At 39.2% G+C, this 24,466-nt stretch overlaps 2 protein-coding genes across 2 annotated transcripts; one reads left to right on the top strand and one right to left on the bottom strand.

Moving 5' to 3' along the window:
* The first annotated feature begins 1,382 nt into the window (after positions 1-1,382).
* rbm45 (RNA binding motif protein 45) lies at positions 1,383-7,106 on the top strand. The gene is made up of 11 exons (XM_074675081.1): positions 1,383-1,724; positions 2,165-2,287; positions 2,696-2,822; positions 2,926-3,051; positions 3,207-3,377; positions 3,899-4,028; positions 4,503-4,596; positions 4,828-4,985; positions 5,711-5,786; positions 5,895-6,028; positions 6,501-7,106. The coding sequence occupies exons 1-10, from the start codon at positions 1,449-1,451 to the stop codon at positions 6,009-6,011; spliced, it is 1,398 nt and encodes a 465-aa protein (XP_074531182.1). The 5' UTR covers positions 1,383-1,448; the 3' UTR covers positions 6,012-6,028; positions 6,501-7,106.
* A 1,741-nt stretch (positions 7,107-8,847) lies between these two features.
* zc3h15 (zinc finger CCCH-type containing 15) lies at positions 8,848-16,008 on the bottom strand. Its single transcript, XM_074676430.1, has 11 exons — positions 15,781-16,008; positions 14,469-14,570; positions 14,033-14,144; positions 13,775-13,927; positions 13,498-13,589; positions 13,145-13,327; positions 12,736-12,816; positions 12,240-12,305; positions 11,128-11,238; positions 10,066-10,201; positions 8,848-9,886 (listed from the first exon to the last, which is right to left on the bottom strand). The coding sequence occupies exons 1-11, from the start codon at positions 15,853-15,855 to the stop codon at positions 9,699-9,701; spliced, it is 1,299 nt and encodes a 432-aa protein (XP_074532531.1). The 5' UTR covers positions 15,856-16,008; the 3' UTR covers positions 8,848-9,698.
* Positions 16,009-24,466: the final 8,458 nt, after the last annotated feature.

Raw genomic sequence — 24,466 nt, 5'->3', positions numbered from 1 at the left:
TATTATTATTATTATTATTATTATTATTATTATCATTATTATTATTATTATTATTATTAATAGTAAAAACAATAATAATACATTGTATTAAAAAAATTGACATGAACAGATTTACATTGTCTACATTGGTCTTCATTTAATTTTTGGGCGGATAAGAAAGTGGGCTTTGATATTGTTTTTGAAGTATGTTACAGTCCTCAACATGAAAAGCACCATAAAATGCAACCTCTCAAATAATCTGTGGCAAAATCTTCTTTTGGTCTTATAGTACAATTCAAGTATTATCTAATGTAAATATATGATAAGCAAATGTTCACCTTATGTGCACGTTCATTCTTTTAATATACTGAACAACGACAACGCTATTACAATCCCAGTATTGTCCTTAAACGGGGTCGCTAAACCTGCTTGGCACACGCACAAACTGCGTAAGGCAAGAGTTTTACATCGTTCATGAGACCCTCACCTCGGCCTGTCAATCAGGCCAAGTTGAGATCAGCTGTTTCTGACGTCACATTATCAGCTGACTGGCTGAGTATGTGTTAGGCACAGGTGTTACGTATGCCGTCATGTACTTAGGCCAACACATGAACGAAATATGATCTGAAAATCTTCTGTTCAGTAATTTCTGCTGCATTTCACCTTTTCATTCTTTCTCATCTGGATAAAATGGCGGGTAAATCATAAAGCTACTTTACAAGAACCGTCAAACTAGCAATATAAATGGCATTCAAATTATGAGACCAATCACATATCGTAGTCTACAGCAAAGTTCAAACATGAGTTACATAATAGCACTTAAATTGTGCTATTAGACAGTCATTTTTAAATAAACGTCGGATTATTAATAAACTAACTTCTTATGAACAATTGCACACTTTTTGTTTTAATATTTTCTCAGCTTATTTTAATTTCTCAACATAATTAAAGAGATGTCCTTGAACTTTAGCACCAATTTTAAATGCCACGTTTCCCCTTGGTGGTTATTTTTGTTATCATATATATATATACCGTTGATTAGAGTCCTGTACCTGTTATTTTTCTCAAGCAAAATGTGAAAACACTCAGTAGCCCACCACACACAAAGTCAGTTACAAAAGCTCCCTAAATCATTTTGTAACGCTACCAAAACTAGTGTCTCCCGCACAGTAGGTGGCAGTGTCCTTTTAACAGTTCAGGCAATACGGCTTCAAGAGCAAGGGAATTTACATTATTTTCGTAACCTTTGCTGAGATAACAGTCGACCCAAGTCTTAAAGCAACCCATGGTGCATTTATTAGATTTCATAGTAGTTGAATCGTGGTTTAGTTCAAATAAACATTGTAGAAGTGCTTCATCAAAAGGAATGAATCTTCAGCTCATTGCCTCCAGAATAGGAAAAATTCCGAGGAACACCTGAAGGCAGCACCAACCTCAACCAGCACTATTCAATTCAGCAGGAAGCAAAAATGGAGGAATACCCCTCTAAACAAGTGTCAGAAAATCTCGACGACCCCCCAAATAGTCGTCTTTTCGTGGTCACTAGTCGGTCCGTAACCGAAGATGAGCTACGGGAAAGTTTTTCTGTTTTTGGGGACATCCAGGGGGTTTGGGTTGTCAAAGACAAGCAAACAAAGGAGTCGAAAGGAATCGCCTATGTTAAGTTCGCCAGGTCCTCGCAGGCCTGCTTAGCCATGGAAGAAATGCACGGCAAAGTGCTGGTGGAGGGGACGAAACCTATTAAGGTAACATTAGAGGTTAAAGCTAGTTAGAGCTAGTAGCTAGAGTTAGCTACCAGTGCCATAAATTACCTGTTTGCCAGAAACTGATTCAACGGCCACGGGAGCGCGCGCAGGCTGCCAAATATTGATCATTTTGGTGCCAAAAAGTGATCCAGGCCCATGTTTTGTCACTGATGTTTACTGTACTTTGAAGTGGTCTCATTTTGTTCTAGGGATTGATATTGAATAGATAAAGTATATGTTTGTCCAAGTTTTAAATGCAAGTTCTCTCAAAAATACAAATAAAGTAGGGAGGTCTCTGACTGTGGTGCTTCAAGTTGAAAACTGCATTTGCGTGGATTTTTACACAATCTATGATTTATAAGAAGGGACTGCATACAGAAACATAATGTAAACTAAAGCCTAACATGTGTAATATGAACCGTTTTCTGTTTGTTTTGTAGGTATTTATAGCTCAGTCACGATCCTCAACAAGACACAGAGATGTCGAGGATGAGGAGCTAACGAGGATCTTTGTCATGATCCCCAAATCCTTCTCGGAGGAAGACCTGAAAGACACATTCAAGGCAAGTTGAAGTCTCACGTCTTCTTCTCATCTTATACCTATGTTTTTTTTCTTTCTTTGAGTGCCGTTTTACCTCAATTTGTCTGTGTGTAAAATATAATTTGGATTACAGAGCAAAGGAAAAAAATGCCACGGAAATAAGATTGATCTTTCCCGATTTGGTACACCACAAATTATTTTCTGGCAGATTTATTGCTTTTTACTCCAAAAAAGTCAACATATGAATAGCAGATTCTTATTTTGTTTGTGGTTTACACATACTTTAACTGCACATCACCCTGTATTTGTTTAGTCTTGAACTTTCTGAGCATTATAGGCGAATGGACATCAAGTAATACTTGATCTCATAACAGTTTAGAAGAATTGATATGAACTGTTTCATCCTGTTGCCTCTGTTCATGTCATACAGGAGTATGGAGATATTGAGTATTGTGTGATCATCAAGAACAAGTCCACTGGAGAAAGTAAAGGACTCGGCTATGTGAGATATTACAAGCCCTCACAAGCTGCCCTTGCTATAGAGAACTGTGACAAAAGTAAGAGTGACAGAATCTTGTTTCATTTGTAATACTTAAACCTATGTCAGTATTCTCGTCACCCTGATAAGGATGATAGTGATGATGGTGATTGTATTGTTAGCATACAGAGCCATCCTGGCTGAGCCTCGCACTAAGACTACAGCCTCAGAAGAATACAGTGGAGGGGCGTCCAGAGGTGACTACATGGGTGGGAACGAGTCGATGAATCAGTATGCCTTCCCTATGGGTAAGATGCTATGTTTGACTTATTTATTAAGTATTTCAGTTAGTAAGGCTGCAGTTGCAAGTTTTTGAGGTGACAGTTTTTGAGTATCTTCTTGCATTTCTTCTCCTCCTACATTGAAAGGAAGTCTAACCATGCTGTTGTTCTTCTCCATACAGCGGAACCTGGTAACTATCAGGTGATGGACTACCGCTCTGGTGAATTGACAAGATGCCTTATGATATCAACGAGGGCGGCACTTACACAAGAGCAGATTTTTGCTCTGTTTGACCTCATTCCTGGCATGGAATACTGTGAACTGCAGAGAGATGCTTACGGAATGAGTAAAGGTAAGATACTGTGGCAGAGGGTCATTACGGAAAAATGTTTTTGTAAACATATCCTTAAAGAATTCATTGAGACCCAGCAATAACAGAAACACATTTTGTTTCAAGAGAGTACGAGTCAGAAATAAAGCCAGAATTGCTTGTGAGGAAAAAGAAATTTGCTGATGTAACAAGAAAAAGAAAGGTGTCAATTTTTCAAATTCTATTAGCATACTTACCCAGAGAAAGTAATTTAGGCTTTATGTTTTACTTGAAATGTCTAAAAGGCTGACATTTTCCAGACTTTTCAGGTGAAAGTGATACATTTAGTCTTTTTAGACATTTTTTCTAGCAATTAGAAAAAAAACACTTGCTAAGTTTTGTGTTTTTGTTGTGATGAAACATAACTTATGGGCCTTCTGAGCTAGCACATTGGATGCAAAGCAAAAACAAGCAGTAAACATTAAGGGTGCAACCAGTGTGTCTTTTTATGCTTCTTGACAACTCTCAATAATCCTACCCTTTTTTTTATCACCTGCCTTCAGGTCATGCTTTGATTCGCTACAGTAACTTGGGATCCGCTCTTTACGCAAAGGAAAAGCTGAATGGCTTTGAATATCCACCTGGGAACAGACTGGTGGTAAACTTTGTTGATGATGGTGAAGACCGCAGCAGGTACTTGGGTCAAACACAGTCATAGACATTTTACATATCTTTTATGGGTTAATTCAAATCAGTCTTTGCGTGGCCAACACTACCATCATGAAATGTAAAGAATGTTAACACTGTCAGGTCAATGTACCACCTGTTATCCATAACAGACCCCTTCAGAAACCCTGGGCTTACATGACTGAGCTAGGGTTTTCTGAGAGCCCTGATGAAGTAGATGGAGGCAGGGAGGAAGTTTACAGTAAACAACGTAGCCTTAAAAAAAACAAAAGAAGCCAGTCTTGTTTCAGTCGGGAAAACCCCATCTGTCTGCTCTTACTATTTGCATGTTTGGAACATGAAATATGAGTCATGATTTCAAATGAATGTGACAGTATGTGGGACTTTCACACGACAATCTAGTCTTCCAACTTTCTGATCCCCCAGCAACAATAACCAGGGATATATAACTGTCATGTTATCCTTTTTTTGGATGCTCAGTCCTGTAGGTCGGATGGCCATGCAGTTGGTTGCAGCTCAGATGATGTCAGCAGTGTGGAACGGACCTTCCACCAGCCAAGTGATGAAAGCTCCTGTGAGTACACTCAGTCCGTGTTCCTTCTGCAACTGAACAAAGCATTTAGATATATTTATGAAACAAAAACTTTTCCGTGGGAAAATGCATCAATAACAATACAGAGTCATTAGTTACACATCACTTATCAGAATTATTTGACCAAACAGTTTTTGCAGTTTGGGGTGATTTAATATGAGAGTTTCCTAAGGTGAGTCACTGATCCTGGGTATGTTTGTTTGTATCCATCAGGGTTTCACTCCCGTCTCAGCCATGTCCCGCGTTCAGACAGATGTTAACCTGCCCTCTCTGAAGAAGCTGGCTGCACCTGACAGCAAGACTAAAGAGCGCTTGTTTGTTGTGTTCAGCCCCTCCCCATTGCCAATGGATGTTCTGGAGGATGTTTTCTGGCAAGTTTTACATGAATTAATAAAAATGACTTAACGCTGAATTATGGATCTTGCATGACTGTGGAAACTTCTTTTCTTCTGAATAGAGATGCACCATATATCTGTATCAATATTGGTATCGGTCAATGTTGGTCATTTTTTTAACATATCGGTATCAGCCGGTATTTACTCATTAGCTGCCGGCATTTTCAGAGCATCATGAACAATCTTTCAAAGCCCAAATTATATTGTTTTTTGCGACTATGTTAGCACCAAAACTACTTAAGAAGAGTGGACCGTCTCTTTCTATGGCTCTCTTCCTGTTTTTGATCCAACACACAGACAAAATGTACTTTTTAGATCATGTTCGTCCCAGGCGCTCCATCCTTTGATGCTCTCCATGGTTATATTTACTCACGGTTGCACCACTCTTTCTCTCTGAACTGCAGATTATTTTTGTTTTTGTTTTACCAATATCAATATTTACCGATATCGACATTGATAAATATCAGACTGGACATATTGTATATCAGTCAAAATTTTCATATCATTAGGTGCATCCCTACTTCTGAACTTTCCAACCTTGCTGATCAACTTCTGCTACCATATCTGTAAATATCTAAGCTTTAACCTTTCAAAAGCCTGATGTGAAACAAACTTGGTCAGCATAACATTATGACAGACCTCGTGCAAGTTCCTGCTTTTTAATAATTTTCATCTCTCCTTCCTTGTCCATCCCACCACAGTCGCTTTGGTTCTCTCATTGAGGTCCATTTGGTCCCTGGAAGGAAGGTTGGATACATGAAGTACGCAGACAAGCAGGTAAGTTTCATCTGATTAAAGTGTTGAATAAAGAAAATAAAGTGCTTTGTTGTTGATGGAGCTTAGATCAACTTCTCCTCTTCATGTCAATGTGTGTCTGTCTCTCAGTGTGCAGACGAGGCCATGGCAGTGCTCCACGGTCGGGTTGTAAATGGGGTAAAGATGAAGGTGATGTTGGCAGATCCTCCTCGAGAAGAATCTCACAAACGACCTCGTAACTTCTAGGGGACAAAAACCGAGCGGTAAGTGGTGAGTTTCTTCTGCAGTAACACCAGTTACATACTATAGAGTGTCTAAGTATGTTGTTCTTGTAAATAATCTTTGGAGGGGATGTGTGAACAACTCAGGCTTCTTCATGTCAGGGTTTTTGTCACACAAATGTGTTACAGTATTCTGCTTCAGGAAGCTGTCAATTAGTCTGATTGAATGTATTAAATCATTTAAAGTAAATCACACATGACAAATATGATCTCAAGTATTCCTAACTGCCTCCAACAAAGAAACATATTAGCGTTTTAGCCGTGCTTCCCCAATTGGATGCGCCTGGGTAGCTGCACCTTTTACTACCAGTTGTTGCACCTTATATTTGCTCTCATAGGTAAGGGTTGATAAGAAGACTCCTTTTTATGGACAATCTACATTAGTCTTACCTTAAAACAGTTCAAGTTGTATCTCGTCTTCCTGTGAATAACACTGCAGCTTCTTGTTCCCCAGGCGACTGTTGTCATGACAATGACACCTGACCTGACAGACCGACCAATCGACCGACATCAAGACCTTCACCCGACCTCTGACCCGACCTTTGACACCTGTTTGACTGCAACCTTCTGCTCAGTGACCTTGCAGTGACTCACTGAAGTACAGTAACAGGTGCACAGTAGCATCTACAGCTGAACAAAGTCTTAAGCAACAATGTCAGTGTGTGTAGTTTACACTCGGCATCATGCTTTTATGCCTAATTTAAACGTACACCATCTCAACCAGGACACTGCTGCACTAACTGTTGCACAACGGTTGGCGGAAATATGTTAAAAGTTTAAAAACATCCTAAACTCTTCAATGTGCTGCTTGATTTTTAAATACAGAGCAGGAGCACAGTCTCCTGGTGAAACATGAGTTTAAAGATTTGAAGTTGTTGGCAATATAATTTTATCTTGGGCAGAAGCACAAGATTAGAAAAGTTGAAACTGGATAACTAATTTTTCAGTTCCAGGCCTTTGTTTTTTTTTCCTCTTCATGTAATGTCCTGTTTCCTCATGTCAAGCTCCAATGTGTTAGCACACGCTAAGCTTCTTGTCTTAGTATAAATAAAGATCAGTTCCAAACTCAGTCTGTCTTGTGTCTCCTTCTTCAGGGCCTGCCTGATGAATGACTCCATTGCCCTTTGTTGCACAGCTTTCTTTAAACATTTCATGATACAATTAAGTTATCCACTTCACATGTCAACTTTTCTCCCCTGAACTTATGTTCTCAACTTGTTCTGATGTTTATCATGGTAGAAAAATAAAAATTAAGTGTCAAATTTGTGTATAATGGAGTAACAAGAAAATCACGGTGATGTTTTGTTGTTTGGAGACATTAGGGTTGGATTCTTTCTGAAAGAGGATGGACAGAGAATGGAAAAACAGAAATTATGTTACTGATGTTTTCTTTTCTGAAATAGAACTAACAAGCAGGTGATCTTGATAAGTATGAACGTATAGCTAATGAACTTTCAAAGAGTCAGAAGACTGTTTTAGTATGATGTAAGTACTATTTTAAACCAAGTTTACACCTCAGGACAGTAATGGATCAGGATATCACGGGTTGCAGCTGTAAAGACAGTTTAATCTCCAGTTTTAGATAAGTTATTGCTCCTGGGGTCTGGGTAGTAGTACTCTGAGGTTTGAAAATCACTGCCTCAATAACTGGATAAACATTTAAAAGAATAGCTCCAGCTTCAGTGCCCACTGTGTGTCGCCTGCAGCTAATAAATTATTTTTATTTCAGTAGTGCATATTGATGATGCAGTTTACAAAACAAACTTGAATACAGAGCTACTGAGGCCTGCTCATTGGTTGGTTTCTGGATACACTGCAGAGCTGTTTTGAAAGGAGGGAAAAGCGGTAATATAGTTTTTTTTTTTTTTTTTTTTTTTTAATTACCTCCACCAAGGAGGTTATGTTTTTGGGAGAGTTTGTCTATTTGTTTGTTTGACTGTGAACAACGGAAGTCAAAAAGTAAGGTACATTACAGATCTTGATAAAATTTTCAGGAAATGTTCAAAATGGGAAGAGGAAGAAATGATTACATTTTAGAGGTGATCTGGATCACCGTCTGGATCCAGGACTTATTTAAAGGATTCTTTTTCATTGTGAGATAGGGCCGTTTTCACCATACCTGTATATAACTCCACGATAAATGGTGGGACTGCTTTGCAAAACAATACAAGACACGGGTCACCATAATTTTTGACAGATGTAAAACTACGATTCAGATCCTGGCAATATTCTTGATACTAAGATCCAGAATATGTAATATGTACAGGGTCATCATAATTTTCAACACTGTCAGTAATCAAATTATCGTACAAACCTGCATCTAACACCAAATTGTAGCAGTCTGCTGAAAAGGAGTATAACATTAAAGAAGGACCCAACCAACTGCTGGGCATGCTATTAATGAACTTCTAGGAAGTTGGATGTTTCTGTTACAAACCTTTTTTTGACTGATCTTAGGATCTGTATGCTTAGTTGCAAATCTTCAAGATGGATGATACAATATCAAAGTTAATCTTTTCCAGGTAAATAATAAAATATCTTTTAAACATGTTGTGGCGCACTGGCCAATAGGAGGCTGCAAGAGCAAATTTAGGACACACCACTTCTTCAACCTTACATTTTAGTTCTGTTTTTGTTTGAGTGTGAGGGTTTTTCTCCTCTGTGCTCTGACTGTTTGGTGCATGTGGGAGCTGAGCTGATACATATAATTTGAAACCTGCAATGAAGGTAAGATACACCCGAAAGAAAAAAAAAAAACACTTTCTCAATCTTTAATCATGACGTTGAACTCTGCATCATCCAAGAATAGGCACAAACTGGATGTACAATCTTTTATTTCTTCAGGAGGCAACTCATTATTTACATTACAGGGATGACAATGGGGCCTTTTGGTGTCCCTGCTCAGGTGTAGCTATAGCATTAATCTGGTCTCAGAAGGACATACCTTAATTAGCAACAGGGGCTTTTATAAAAGTTACAGTTGACCAATTTCTTTTTGGGGCAAAGAATTGAACTAGACTGATGGCTGTAACCTGAAGCTTGTATTGTGTTGTGAGAGCAGGTGAAGCTCTGAACACATTAGTTTCCTATAACAGAATCAATACTGTTTGTTAGCCATGCTAACTTTTGTGAGCTGACGGCTCCTCACAACATCAATGGGCCCAGTGTGATCTCGCAGCACAATGAGGTATACAGCTTTTATCTAAAGCCCTCACAATGTCTCACTTTCCAAATCACCTTCATTTTTTTATTAGTGATCATGTGGATAAGCCAAATTTATCAGTGTGATTTCAGTTTTAATGTTCAACCAACAGATTCATAAAGCAAAAAAAGTACACAACAGCAGCCATTTCACTAAGAGAAATCCTGCATAGCAACATTTATCAGGAGTTGGCCCTGGTGAACTTTAATTAGCTGTCGGGAACAAATTGAACCATCTGATGGACAAAAAGCAGAGAATGTGGTAGGGTATGGGGAGGGCGAGACAAAAACAGGGAGGACAGTGATGTGATGATGTTATCAGGCTTTATTACTCGAGTCTCTGAAATTAAAATTGTTCAAACGTATGGTCTCGTTGTTGTGTAGCTCCATGCACCAAGCGGTCCCTCCTTTTGTCACTTAGTCCATCCTAACGTTCACCTGATAGTTTCTCTCATTCCTCAAGTGCCAGAGTGTTCAGCTCCTCATCAAGCTCCTCCAGATCTTCTCCCGTAAACAGGTTCTCATCCACTGGTACCTCCTCATCTTCATCCTCCTCCCCTCCTCCATCTTCCCCACCTCCCTCTGCTCCTGACAGACCGTTGGCCTCGGCGCCACCGCAAGCTCCGTTCAGCTGCTCCTCTGATGGTAAACGGAGAAGTAACAGAAAGGTTTAGATTTTATTTTTTTAACCTTGACATCATCTTAAAGTGTGATTAAATTTAATTTGCTGGTTTCAGATAATTATTCACACCTTGTTCACCCACACCAGCATTTTCTGACTGACCAAGCAGAAATCAGTCAAATGATTTTCTTCTTACCGTGGTCTGTGTCCTGTGGCCGGGTCTTACTCCTGGAAGCGAAACGGTCTGTAGATGCTACAGTAATGCCTGTGTTGTCGACCTCTTGTGGAACAAAACGGGACAGGTCTATGTCCTGGACTGTTGAAGTTTCGATCTAAAATTAATAAGAATCCAGGTGATAAGGAGACACAAGGTAGGAGTGTTAACTGGAGGCACGTGTTGTATTTTGGGCTTCTGGTTTGCAGGTTTGAGTACAAACACTACAAATGATGTGTTGAGGACAAGTAATGTAAGATCAAGCACACAGGTGAAACTGAGCAGAAATCACACCAAATGAATACTAACAGAACATATTTGAGTCTGTACCAGACAACTTCACATCACATGTAATTAAGCTGAAAAATAAATATGAACTGATGGAACAAAAAGTGTCTCTCAAATTAACTTTGAAGGAGTGTGGAAGTAAAGCCTCAAGCTTTGATTTCTGTTTCTGCCTTATTTGAACTTGTGTTTTTAACACTCTGCCTATTAATGGGTCCAGGGTTGTATTTGTCTGTTTTAACATTTGTTTTCTGAATGTTATTTCCTCTATGAGGTTAGAAAAGCAGCCATGATTACAGGCAAGGAGTATTTCTTTTAGTGGTAAAATGTTTAGATAATGGATGAATATATTCACATTAGAGCAGTGATGTTACGGAACAACAAACTTGAGTTTATGGTCTCTGTCCATGGCGTTCAATATATTCAGACACTAAGAAGGTCTTAATAAAATATTTACATCACAATGCGTGATTTGGTTCCATAGACATCGGCCTGAAAACACCGACCTTGTTGCATAACACAGAGTAAGTCAATCACACTGGGGAACAGTGAAAGACTTAATACCATCACAACAGCACCATTACACTCCAGATATTGTATTAGCACAACAAACAATGCTGAGTGCGGTTATTGTACTGGGACAAGTCATAAAGCACAGAACAATAAAAAGTTAGACAGAATAACTGGCTGTGAGGTGTTACGCCCTGCTCAGAAAGTAGGGACCAGCAGAGGTTAGGACGTTGGGCCTTTTATAAATACCTGCTCTTTGTCTTCTTCCTCCTCGCTGCTGTCGTATCGAGTGTCCGTGGCTTCAGCATCATCATCGTCAACCAACTCTGGACGGAACTCAAACACCTCTCGGCCACTCACCTGCAAACACATGTTATTTCAGTTAAATCCTTCCTTCAAACAGCAAAAATCTTCGCACATCCACTCCTCAGGCAGGTGCGTAGGACAAAGACTATAAAGAAGAAGAAAGTCCCTGCACTCTAGCTCTAACTTCCAGAAAAAAAACTAAATTACGGTTTCGGTCATAGTCTTTTTTCAAGCAAATGTTTGTGCCGAAAAAAGAAGCCATCTCATATAGGAGTGGCTGTGGAGCTCTAACCAATCGCTTCTCTGTACACATAAGGTTTGAAGTTAAAATACTATTCACAGTGTCAACGTACTGATAAATTATAAAAAAATTAAATAAAGTACAGAACAATATCAAAAATGTCTTGAGAACATTAGAATCTAATGAAGGTAAAAAGGACTGCAGTCAGAAAAAGATGCAACATTTTCAGCCTTGTTATAGGAAAAACAAAACAAAATAAGGAACTAACAATCATACATGCAAGAATCTGATAAAAACCTTGCAGTATATGCTCACACATGTAAGTGAGCACAAAAAAGGTCACATAAATAAATGATTAAAAGACCTGATGATGTGAACACAGACATATGTGGCTTAAAATAATCTTGTGTATCTGGACAATGGACCCTTCTAATGGACAAAAGCACAAAAGAATGCTTTGAATTGTTTTAATTACTTATCATGGTTACCCTTCCCTGGTGGTAAGGTGAAGATATGCCATGTTGGGCATTTTTAAAAGGTGTGGCTATGGGATAATTTGGATTGTTTGTGAGGATACTGCTTTTATGCTCACTGATTCCTTTAGTTTTATTGTAGTTTTCCCAACATATGACAGTGTATCAAGTATGATGTCTGTAGAAAGTGAGCACATAAAAATAAACACCATTGTCCACACAGCAATTCTTTTTCTCTTTTCAGAATAAGATCTAGATACATTTGACCTTTTACTTAAAGCTACCCATTACCGACCACAGAGAAATCTGCACTGATGTACACCAATTGAGGCTGGACTTACCACTAATGATTTTCCAGCCTTAAAGTCAGCCTTCTTCTTCTCCATCTCCTCCCGCGCTTTGTCCACCTGTGAACCAGAAACAGTTTGGGAAGAGGGCTGGAGAACTGGCCAGCTGCAGCACACAAGTGAGCTCATTTTTACTACTTCCAATTAAAGCACTGCTATTGGTATGAGAATACACTCTGTTTGAAAATTTGTCAGCTCTCAACTTCACTGTCATTTGTCTTTGCATTATTTTCATTATTTTGAGACAAGACATGTGTTTTCTTCCCAAAAAAACTATGAAAGCCCAAAACTTCCTTTGAATTAAGCAAAAACTAGTCTGCCCTTAGCTCTGCCTCTTCCGAAGCACACAGACACAAATAGCTGTTGAGTGTAAACAGGTGGAAGAAAAACAAAGCAAAAAACCAAGACAAAGAATATTGCGTTGGTCATTACAGAATTGCAACGGAAAAACACGTATGTAAACAGATGTGCAAGAAAATCCTGTCTCAACCTTCTCCTGCCTTTTCCTCTTCTTCCAGGCCAGGAAAGTCTCCAGGGTGATCCGAGTCACATCAACACCCAGGGCGGCTCGCTGCAGGGGCAGAGACAATCGTCAGGATGTGAAGAGGAAACACAGCATCCAGGTTTACGTCAATCACATGAGGCTCTTAAAGGACACTAAAACAGCAGACCCTGCTGTGGTGGCCATGGTGCTTATATCCATGATCATTTTGTTACACCAAATCTAAAGTATACCTGAAACATTTGTTTTTACTGTCTTAGAGGTGATTTTTTGGCAGCATCTCCATCTAAATACAGCACTGAAATTTTACTGCAAAAAATAAACAGATTTGGAGTGCTGTTCATCCTTCCTGAAACAAGCTAGAGTAGATCTTTAATGTCTCCTCTCTTATCTTTACCTCATTTTCTATCAGTTCTTCCAGTGAAATTTCCTCCTCTCGCTCTTCCTTCTTCTTGTCTTTTTTCAATACGAATCCTGGCGGCAGGGCGTGTCGATACATACAAGTATCGCCACCTCCTGGACACACCCAGAACCAGCCATACTTATTGTTTTCTATGGCATCCAGGAAGTACCTACATACCTGTGGACATAAAAGAGGAGATCATGGCACACGTACATAAGCAAACCATCAAAATGAATAATGTTTTACATTTTAACTGTACTTATATTTTTCAATTTCGAGTAACGAATATTCTATACTACACCACATTTCCTTTACATTGTTCACTTTCATTATCAGATCAAACTTACAATCTGGGTTTTAGCTTTCTTCTTCTCAGCCTCTCCGTGCTTTTTGTTGACCACCTCCTCCAGCTTCTTCTCGTCCCAGTTGTCCATGGTGTCTGAGAATACAACATGCCCCATTTTAGAGATTAATCATCACATTTAAATAAAATCTGTCCAAAGTGTTCAGCGTATTATTTTCTGATGATCTATTACAATGACTGAAAAACAGATGGAAAGATTCAGCAAATTATTATTTTTGAATTCACTCAGCATACACAGTCACCTACATCTCGACACTGACCTTTCTCCAGGTCTTCGTCTCTTTCATCCACATAGACACTTCTCTTCTCACATTTCCTCTCCATTGACAGATCATGGCTGAATTTGCACTTATCACCTTTAGTGCACTGGCCCTGCTTGAAGAATGCACACAGCACTGACTTTGGGTCGACACCTGCAGTTAAGATAAAACAGTTTATTTCATGGGCTCACACACACTAAAACAACTGGAAAATATTAAGAGTAACCTTGCGTTGCTTCCACAGGTTGTGTCGCTTACCTTTGCTGACCTTCTGAGCAGCGACTACAGGTCTAAACAGCTCGTTGAGTTCATCCAACTCCTTCTTCTTGTCAAGCTTCTTAGTGGTTTTATCTCCTTCTGCAGCAGCTTGCTAAAATAAAAACATCCACACATCTCATTTCTTAATTCAGGTCTGCTCACACAAGTTAGCAGGGCGGTCATTTTTTTTCTGTCCCTTTATGTGTAAATCAAAATTAGCACTACATCGGCTGCCAGTTTAAAATTCCTGAAAACAGGTGCAACACAGTTATCCATCAGTGTTCCATTTCCCTCCTTTACAAACATGATGATTTCACAACTGAAACTTTAATTATTTTGTTAAAGAACAGCAAGAAATGGGAAGGCTGAGAGACAAGAACATTTGATGGACAGAAAATACAACCACACATCGTGAGGATAAGCATTGGCTCCGAACCTGTCTGGCACTTTGCTGTCCATATTTGACTTGCTGTGTGACATTCTTGATGAACTTCTGTTGTTTGGCCCCCTTCTTATTTTTCAAGCCAAACGTCTTATCCTGGAAAATAACAACAAACAGTTTACAATCAACTTTCAGCAGCACACTATAGAAGAGAAGTTCAGACAGCAGCATGTTGACCTCTGGCTTTCGTTCTTTTATCTGTTACACTAAAACAAAGTACAAAGATTACAGAGAACACACTATTCAGTCCATAAACGCAATATGATTCTTTTGGTAATGTAAAATTCATGTACTACATGTGTAAATGTCATTTAAACAGCTCAGTCATTTCCTCTAATTGCTCAACTTTATGGTGTTCACAACTCAGCCAATAACTGATGTGTTCACAGACATGATCTTCAGAGCTCCTGATTTCTTCCAGTTTATGACTATTTCTCAACACCAGTAGGGGAATCAGCTGTACAAGATTATTGACACAGATTTTAGCAACAGTTTTACCACAAGAGCTGATTTTTTTCAAAGTATGGGAATACATCTACAGCATACCTTCAACTAAAATCATTTAGCTAGCTCGAAGTGTAATGAAATTCTGATAAAAGAAACTGTTGCATTTTCACCCGAGTATCAACAGCAGGCGGCTAACGCTGACGTGACGTCGAGTCAGAAACGTTAAACGGTTAAATGAATTACAGGCCTCTTCTACACACTGGTTTTAGCAGGACTGACAAATTCAAAGTTGAGGCACTTAATTTCTGTCGTTCAACCCGGTACTATCATTAGCTCAAATCCAGTCCCCAAACGTCATGAGGGCCGACCACTACCGGGCCGATCACAGGCCCTTCTGCGCCTGTGACGTGTGTGGGAAAAGCAAGACAACCACGTCTTCCCCCTCAAAGACGTTTTTAAAGTATGTTTGATATGTCAGCTGTCGGTATTCAGAGAAATTAACAACCTGTGAAGGGATATTGTGAACGTATTACTGTGGCAGCACGGCCCGGCTAGCATCCTGACCGCGTCATTCACTTCTTAGAGTGAACAAAGTTTGCTACTTGACAGCTGGCTACCTTGCTTAAATACAATAAAATAATCCCCTCTTTTTTCAAAAAGATACCCAACTTTATCCAAACGGTAGCAACATAATCGGATAACGCTGACAAGAATGGTAAAGACAGTGTAACACTGGCGTTTCCTCTTGACCACTTGAGTTAGCTACAGTTAGCAGTGACAACCTGCCCACAGCGCGCTGCAATACTTTAGCTGTACAGCTAGCACTGAACACCGACATGCTAACTCGTGTGATTATTACCTCAATTATCTTTTCCTTTTTCTTCTCTTGCGTTTTTTTATTTCCCGCGGGCGCGGCGGGTTTCTTTGGAGGCATGTTGGCTCAGGTTCAGCTGTATATTACACGTATTTCCGATTAATAATGTTAACTGATGTGAGGATTCGGCTGGAAAGTCAGCTTCACATTACCCAGTAGTAGCTAACGGCACAGCAGAGCCGCGCGTAGGCCACATGTGAGATGTTGATGGTGAGTGATGTCACAGCGCACTGCTAAATGCACTACGGGTGCTGTAGTCCTCCTGAATCTCACTTTTTACATTACAATAAAGTTTCATCGCTGCATATTTCTGGTAATGAGCATCTGAGAAATCCAGCTATTGTGATGTTCAAGGTTTTTGGGTGGAACTTTATGTACTGCTTGAATTTGCATTTGTTATATGTGTTTTAAAATTTTATTCAAGCTGGCATCACTAGATTATAAGTTGATTCAATTTTCAAGTTATTTTAAGTGAAAATCAGCTATTTTAAATGCATAAAAAGGCTGCCAATTACTGCCTTTAAACTACCCCATTACGAGCTGTTTTTGCGTTTGCAAAATGTGTGTGTACCTGGACACAAAAATCACATTTCAAAGAAAGCCTTTAATCACACCTATTGATAGTGTAGCTATCACCTGTCCAAAATATAAAGAGACAGACGCATTTTTTTCCCCAAAATTTAAAAATGTTGTCTTAAACCTTTTATTTGTACATTGGCTCTGGCAAAATGTTTGCTTTGTTGTTGTTGTTGTTGTAATAAAAATTAGGGTGCACACTGTTGTTTAAGAATCATTTTAACTACTTGACTATACATAATCATACAATATATTATTTAACAAAAACAATTTAATACATTTTGCATTTGCACTGTCAGTGGAATACTTGATATTCTCTCTGTGGTCACTGCAATTTGACAGTGTCACCTCTAGATAGCAGTGTTGGAATAGGAAAGAGGTAACACAATGGAGAGAGGAATTTTTCAAATTGGAAGTATATTCAAGATTAACACATGCATAAGGAGATCAAATAACTGAATTCAGAATGAGAAAAAAAAAAGTAGATATGTATTTCATCGCTCTCTGTCACAATGAAGCTCATGGTGTATTTTAACTTAATTGTTGATTTGGCTGAACATGTTTTCTGTTACCATTCAAATGTTTCTGTGCATTATGGAGTTATGGGTAGACATAAGCAATCACTCACCAACAATTCTTTGAAGTATGTAAGTGTCTGTGTAGGTACGCTGATAAGATAACTAGTCATGTCAAGTCTGATTCTTTGATAAATCTGCTACATGCCAGTAAATAACAGTTTATTTCGTCAGTTTCTTGTAAAATGTTAAGCATCTGAAATGACAAAATAATCGTGACTAGTTAATCAAAAACCAAGGCTTTGATCCACGACTTAGCCATGACTCTATGATATATCAAGGACAAGCTAGCAGGAATAAAAATGTACAGGAACTTCTGTTTGCAGTTTGCTGTTGGTTAACACTGTGTAATTATGAGGAAAATTGTGTTTCTACCAGAGGTAGTTTACTTATAATTGTCTCAAGCATAAAATGGCTGTTACTGAGCCACCATCTGGCTTATAAGTATAAGACTGTTTTATTGGCATTTTGCCTCTATTTAATTGTTTGATTATATAGACTTCTGGTCAGTTAAGACCCCCTTGGAGAGACTTTTATTGCCTGAGAACTTGATGAAAATTTTCACCTATCTCTGAGCTTTTGCTACAGGCTTAAAGTGACTTGGGAGGGAGTTAGAAAGAGAGCAGAAAAGGAAAGAGCATAACAACACTGTGTTCCATTGTGTTTTTGAACTACTGCTTCTCCAAAAACCTATTATTTTGACCAGAAGCATGAGGTTGAGTCATGGCTGCAGGGCAGCAGAGCAAACCAGCAGTGGAGTAACAGAATCAGCTGCAGATTTAACTTGATTTAATTAGATTCCACTTAAGTTACTAATGTGATTTCATTTGGCACATTTGACAAGCCAGGCCCTCGTCCACATCCTGTCTAAGTTCATCGACCAGTTCATTGCTCAGCAGTCTGTAAACTGGTGTGTGTGTGTGTCTGCTAATGTGTGTGTGCTTAAAACTATGGCACAGTCATGAGCTGAAATGGGTCACACACGCCTGCTCTTTTCAGGCTCTCATTTGCTCCCGTATGCTTTAATGAGCCTTGGTTTTTCTGCGAGTAAAGGACAACATTAACTCAGTTTGGGGGCCCACATAATGACAGTACTAGTAGTGTGTTTTAATGAGTCCCACAGTGAGACAATGAAATTAGTCTCATAACACCATCCTTGGCTGCAAACATGTTGTTGAGCCGGATTTGAGCATCCTCTGTGCCGAGTGTGACTGGTCTGATGTGACTTTGTTCAACTTATGTGGAGATCTTTATTCATTACATGTTTGTCATGCATGGCATCCTTCCATGGTGCAGCCGAAGAATGCGTGTGTGTTAGTGTAATAACCTATATTGACACAACTCTTGGCTGCGTAGCTGAAGGCTAGATTTTAGACAACAGAGGTGGATAACAATGCCTAGAGCAAACTTTCTCTTCATTTCATCTTCCCTCCCCCTCTCTGAGAGGGTCTTTGTGCGAGTGATAACAGTACCATAAATCACCATATCTGCTACATGACCAGTTTTCCCTATAACAGCCTTCTTCATATTCATATACACATCGATCGTTTCTGCAGAGGGCCATGAGTGTCATGTTCTCACACAAACACAAGTACACACATGAATGGTCTTGATTCAGCCTGCAGACGGAAAGAAAACATCTCCTGCCTAATTAGCAAAGCATAACAGTCGATCCTCTACCCGTGGCACCTGAGAACACTTGACACCATGAAACCTATTGCTGTGCTTTTTTTTTTTTTTCTTCCTCTGAGATGGTAATCGAAGGCGTCCTGGTTTTTCAGTCAAGCACGGCCTCTCCCAGCTTCCAAGGACAAACCGCAGCACCTTGTCTGCACAGTTGACTGCTGAGTGGGTCATCGGCTGTCAGCTGCTCCCCGTCAAGCAGCTGCAGGACACCGAGGGCGAAGAAAAGGGCAGGAGAGATTGCCTCCAGCCAGGCCCACCCAGGTGACTACCTGCTCCAAAAGGGGGGGAAAAAGCTTCGCAGTGTGTGGAAAAAGAGGGAACAGCTGCATAAAGACCCAGACCTCCCACCATTTTTTTCTGCTTTTACCTGCACACCACTAAGAGATCCCATCTCTCTGTGATGCTACCACTTTCTACCTTTGACTGAATATAACAAGTGAGTCACCCAATGGTTTGTGGGCTATTATTTGAAGCCTCAACTTAGGTATTTTGGCCATTGCTTTCTAGAATAGAATATTGCTTTCTAGAATAGAATAGAATAGAATAGAATAGAATAGAATAGAATAGAATATGCTTTATTAATCCCCAAGGGGCAATTCAGTTGATATTCAGTGAGTTACATGGGACCATACTGGAACATTCACATGGTTTCTCATTTTTGTGTTTTTTGGTGTCTTTTCATCCCATACCCCACTTTAATGTCTGTTTTCCCATTACTTGAAAAGTCTTTACAAAATACTGTACTGAAAATGTAACAACGTGGTGCCAGTTATACCCAATTCCCCAGAATACCTTTGTGTCAATATTTATAAGATTAAGAAGGGCACTTTATTGGTTGTGATAAAATTATTGAAGCATTTTGCTCAGAGAAAATGTATTTTAAGTGTTCAGAGCAAGAGAGAAGTAAGTTTTAATTAGTTGCTGGGCTCCCAAGGGTGGCACATGGTGCTGCGGTCTTCAGAGCTGGGACAAATTAGTTGTGTTGCATTTCAAATCTTCAATCTTGGCTATTCAATCCAGTTAAACAAAAGTTTCATTGTCCCTGTGTAAAATTAAGTCCTTAAAACTCCTGTAAAGCATTGTTTGTTGGTTATGACAAATAGCTGATACACACACAAATAAACAAGACCATCAACAGGGATCTGCAAGATTTTTCCAAAAAAATACATTGTCAACATTTACAGGAATAATCCTGCTTGATTGTCTCTTATTGGGCTCTATACCTATTTGTCAGTGTCTGTGACTGCCTCAACCCCCTCCTCAGCCTGTCTGTGTTCAGACATTTCTGGGCTGAGAGAAGACGTGGTTACATCAGCCGATCACAACACGCCCTGTGTGGAAGTGACTTTGCGTGTTGATGATCATGAGAGGAAGAAGCTATTCAGAGCAGCTACAACAGTGGACGTAGCGCGGAGAAAAACAAACACAACCAAAGTGAAACTAAACGGTCAACAGATAGAGCTTTTGGGGTGATGCTTGACTCGATTTTCACTTGCTTTCAAGAGCTTGGAGAGTAGCATGGGATGAAGAGTGGCGCGAGTTGTCTTTCTGCTAACACGCACGTGTCAAACGCCCATGATCAGCCTGTACTAACATGCCAAGTCAGGTGCACAGCTTTTTACAACTTTTACCAGATACAATGGAACAAGGTAAGGTATTTATCAGTGCAGTTGCGTAGCACTGTTGTTTGATTGTGACAACAAGAAAACGCTGTAAGTTTGTACTGTACATTAGTAGCCGGCTATACTTAGCACTACTAGCAGCCCATAGGCTTACGTGACAATAAGGAAACTGCAGTAGTTTAGTAGCTGTCCAAACAAAGCACTAGCAGCCTGATGCTATGAGACATGTGTAATGTTTAATGTTCATGAACCCTGGTTATGTCCTGCCAGCGCTCATCCACCAAGCAGAGCAAATGTAACCTCACTCGTCATTGTTTTGGTAGACTCTCAAGTTTAAACAGACCAATGTAGAATAACTGCTACATGTGGGTTGGAATGAACATTATCACTAACAGTTTAGCCCATGTTTTAGCCTTTAGCCCATGCTCTATCACTCTCCTGTTTATCTTTCTTCTGCTCTTCTGTCCTTTTTCTGTCTGAAAGTTAGGCTCCTGTGTCCACCATTACTAAGTTTTCAAGCAGAGAAAAACATAGATCTCTCTTTTCACTCCTAAACTTTGTCAGCCAGTGTGGTGTTGTCATAGAGTCTTTGAGGGGTCAAAATCAATCCGGTCCTGCTCAACCTGATGGGGAAGCTATGAAGTAGCATTTAGTAACAACCTATATTGGCACTGATTGGCTCATTTCTCTAATAGCACACACTTTACAGCAGTTGAATTTTCTTCAAGTTGTCATTTATTAAGTTATTGAACTTACACATCATGTCCATTCAAGGCTGATGTTTTAATCAGAATTTCTAGAATGGCACCAACAGATAATAGGTCTAAAACTCCTCTTCAGAAACAAATGGGTGTTGTCATTTCATTTCTACATCCATTAACATAACAACCTATATATAGTTATTTTGAATGTCCACAGCTGAGGGAGGAAGATGTTACACACTTTTTCTTACATTGTTGATAAAATTCACAGTGAGTGATGTGATCGTTTAAGAAAACAGACTAAGACTTTTTTGAACACTACCTAAACTTTAACAGAAAAAGTCAACAAAGTAATAAGAGGAGCAGCTTTGTCCACCAGGGTCACTAAAGTCAACACAAACTAAAACAAAAAATCTCTCACAGAAGTTCTAGTGGGTTTTTGAGATAGAATGTATCTGATAAGTCTTGAAAATTGCAGTTAAAAGCAAAAATGTACAAATAGAATTAAACTGAGTCAACAAATGAACCAAAGTACATCCATTGGATTGCCCCTTGCTGGCCTTTAGAAAGAATGCATATTAAAATACTTCTACATTGCCTTTTGTAAAACAAAGGCAGCTAAGCCCGTTTCTTATATACTTTCTGTTTTATGTATCTGTTTTTCATCATGTTTTTTTATGACTTGCTAACCTGTCATTTACTTTAACATGGTTTCCTACATTTCCCACAAGCCTAAGATAACAGGTGTGAACTTGCTGTACAAAGCTCTGTTTTACATTCAGATAATGAGCCAAAGCAGGAGCAGTAGTGATAGTGACAGCCACAGAGCGTGTTTTTTCATCCTGGAAAAAGGAGTATCATATCCTTTTACAGATAACACAGTTCGTCTGCTGGATGTATTGTACTCGGCTCCCTGGAGGGTTCTGTAGGTGGAGAGATTGTTGTGTATTCCTCCTCTGTCGGTGGATTCCTTTCTCCTTGTGTGACGGTTGAAAGTCTGTGCAAAATGAAGAGTGTAAAAAGGAGTACTTTGCTCAATAATCCTAAGGGACTGAACACCAAAACAGGTTGTTTAGCCAACTATTGATGTTGTATAGGAATTTACTGTTGTATGTGCAGGCTTTTTTTCCCACTATTTATACAATCATAGCAGTGAAGGAAATCACTAAAAATAGCCACAGGTATCCTGTGGCTATTTTTATACAATGTTAAACTGTTCTCAGGAGGATTTTTCTTTAACTACCTGTCCCATTATCCCCTCTCTGCAAAACAAAATGTCTAGACTCTTTCTCACAACTGATGGGAGCTGTTTGTAAACCTTATTACTGTCAGTCAGAAGAGCTTCCAGTGTTTCCTTTTCTTTTAATCCACCAGCAGCACTGATGACTGGTATTTTTTTATTATTCATATTTTTTATCACAGTATATTCAGCTGCTGACGCCCTGCAGGTTTTACCGCTCATGTTTGTCGGTGAGGCGTAAAACAGCTGGTTTGTTTTTGTGTTTTCACTTTGGTTCTTTAACTTTATTGATTTTCTACCATGTTTTTATTGTGCATTTCAATGTTTTGTTTTATTCTCCATCTGCAAACCACTTTCATCCCATAGGACAATAAAGAATGGATTGGATCACACTGAGTCAGTAATGGAGGGAGGAAGGAAGTGGTGTTTTTACTGGCAAACAACTAGAAACAACAGAGACAGTAATAGGGTTACACCATGAAAGGTATTTGATCATTCTGTGAAATAACATTGTCTACATTTGAATCTACATTGAAAAATCTTTCCAGATCACGTAATTGAGATCTATATAGCAGCTATCCAATAGGTCTTAAATTGAAGTAAATTTCAGAATTTTGTATCTTATAATAACTGCTGTAAATACAGCCTTGATTTAAAAATAAAACAGGAATCACATCCTCATTCTGGTGTGTGTGGTGCTCTGTGATGGCCTTGGCTATGCTCTGGTGGCATTGACAAGCTGCTTAATGGGAGTGGAAAACCAAGCTCAACCTTTGCTGGTGAAAAATGAAGTAAATGTAGAAGTGCCCAAAGCTGCAGTTCTACAAATGGTCACTTAAAAAGAAATTCAACAAAGCCAAAAAAATTCCAAATGCCACATGTTAAACTGCCTGTTTTCACAGGCATAGTTACAGCCTGCTACAATATGGAGTATAGGTAGACTGGTATGGAGCCCATTTATTTATACTTTTAACACACACACACATGCACACACACACACAGAGACACACAGAGACACACACACACACACACACACACACACACACACACACACACACACACACACACACACACACACACACACACACACACACACACGCACACACACACACACACATATATAAACCAGTTAAGACAACACCAGGGGAGAGCATTGATGAGCAGTTTGTATACTGGCATGGGTGCTTTGACAGACAAGCAGAAATGTACGTAAATAAATACAAAGTAAGAACACAAGCACAAAAGAACTTAATCAAAGCCCAACACCAAATTATCAACCGAAAAAAAACCCCTACAACATGAAGACCCAACGGCTCAAAATTGAAGAACCGATGAAAACCAAAGCAACATATTGATCCTACAGCATAGAACACAGCAGGAACTCAAGCAACACAATAATTGAACAACACAACCTAAGACCAGGAGGCCCAAAGGTGTCAGAAAGCTTAAGAAGATAAAAGAATAAAAGCAGTGAGATGACATAAAACTTTAATTTTTTCCCACCAGGATAGTTTCTGTGCAAGCTAACTGTTTTTATTTCACTGTTTAAAATTAGATAACAGTAACAAAGCTGTAGAGTGATGTAATGTTACATCTATATGGTAGGAATTAGGTAGGTATGGTAGGTACGAGATCAGTACGGTCCTCCTTAAAACCAACCTTTTTTTAAAGTATGCAAACAACTTCTTTTTCATTTCATCACCCATCTGTGTTAAAAGCTTAATTCTGAACACATCTGGTACAAGAAGTTCTCAGGATGGAAGGAACAATCAAATAAATCAAGAAATTTCAATGAGGCAACCAAAAATTTTACACCACAAGTTGCAAGTGTTTCAACTTCAGGGCACGCTCCTGTTGAAGTTAGTTTTGTCAGAGAGTAAAGCTTTTACTGGCTGTTTGCATTAATCATTCAAGTTCAGCAGCAGCTTAATTTTTAATATTTGTTTGACTTTCTGATGGAGATCTAGCTTCAGTATTTGGACATGTTTTGGTGTTCCTCAGCACAAATCGGTGCTTTATATTTGACTTTTTGGGCTATCTTTTTGTTTGACTTTGCTGCTCTTTTAGTCTTCCTAAGTTGTACAAGTTGGTAGACTGCTTGTGAAGGATATCAGGATGTCCCCCACTGACCTCTAATCAACACCATACAAGTAACAAGTCCGTCAGACAGACTAATAAATGTCTGCACATTAAATATTCATGTGTTGTGTCATATTTGAATAGAGTCCTTTTTCATTATTAAAACCGGAAGACAGTTAAGGACAGCATGCT

Source organism: Halichoeres trimaculatus, unplaced genomic scaffold, assembly GCF_033239565.1.
Source record: "Halichoeres trimaculatus isolate MK-OKI-2021-1 unplaced genomic scaffold, fHalTri1.1 fHalTri1_scaffold_8, whole genome shotgun sequence".
Classification (NCBI taxonomy): domain Eukaryota; kingdom Metazoa; phylum Chordata; class Actinopteri; order Labriformes; family Labridae; genus Halichoeres; species Halichoeres trimaculatus.
Note: the sequence above shows the minus strand (reverse complement) of the source record. Positions and strands in the feature narration are given on the sequence as shown.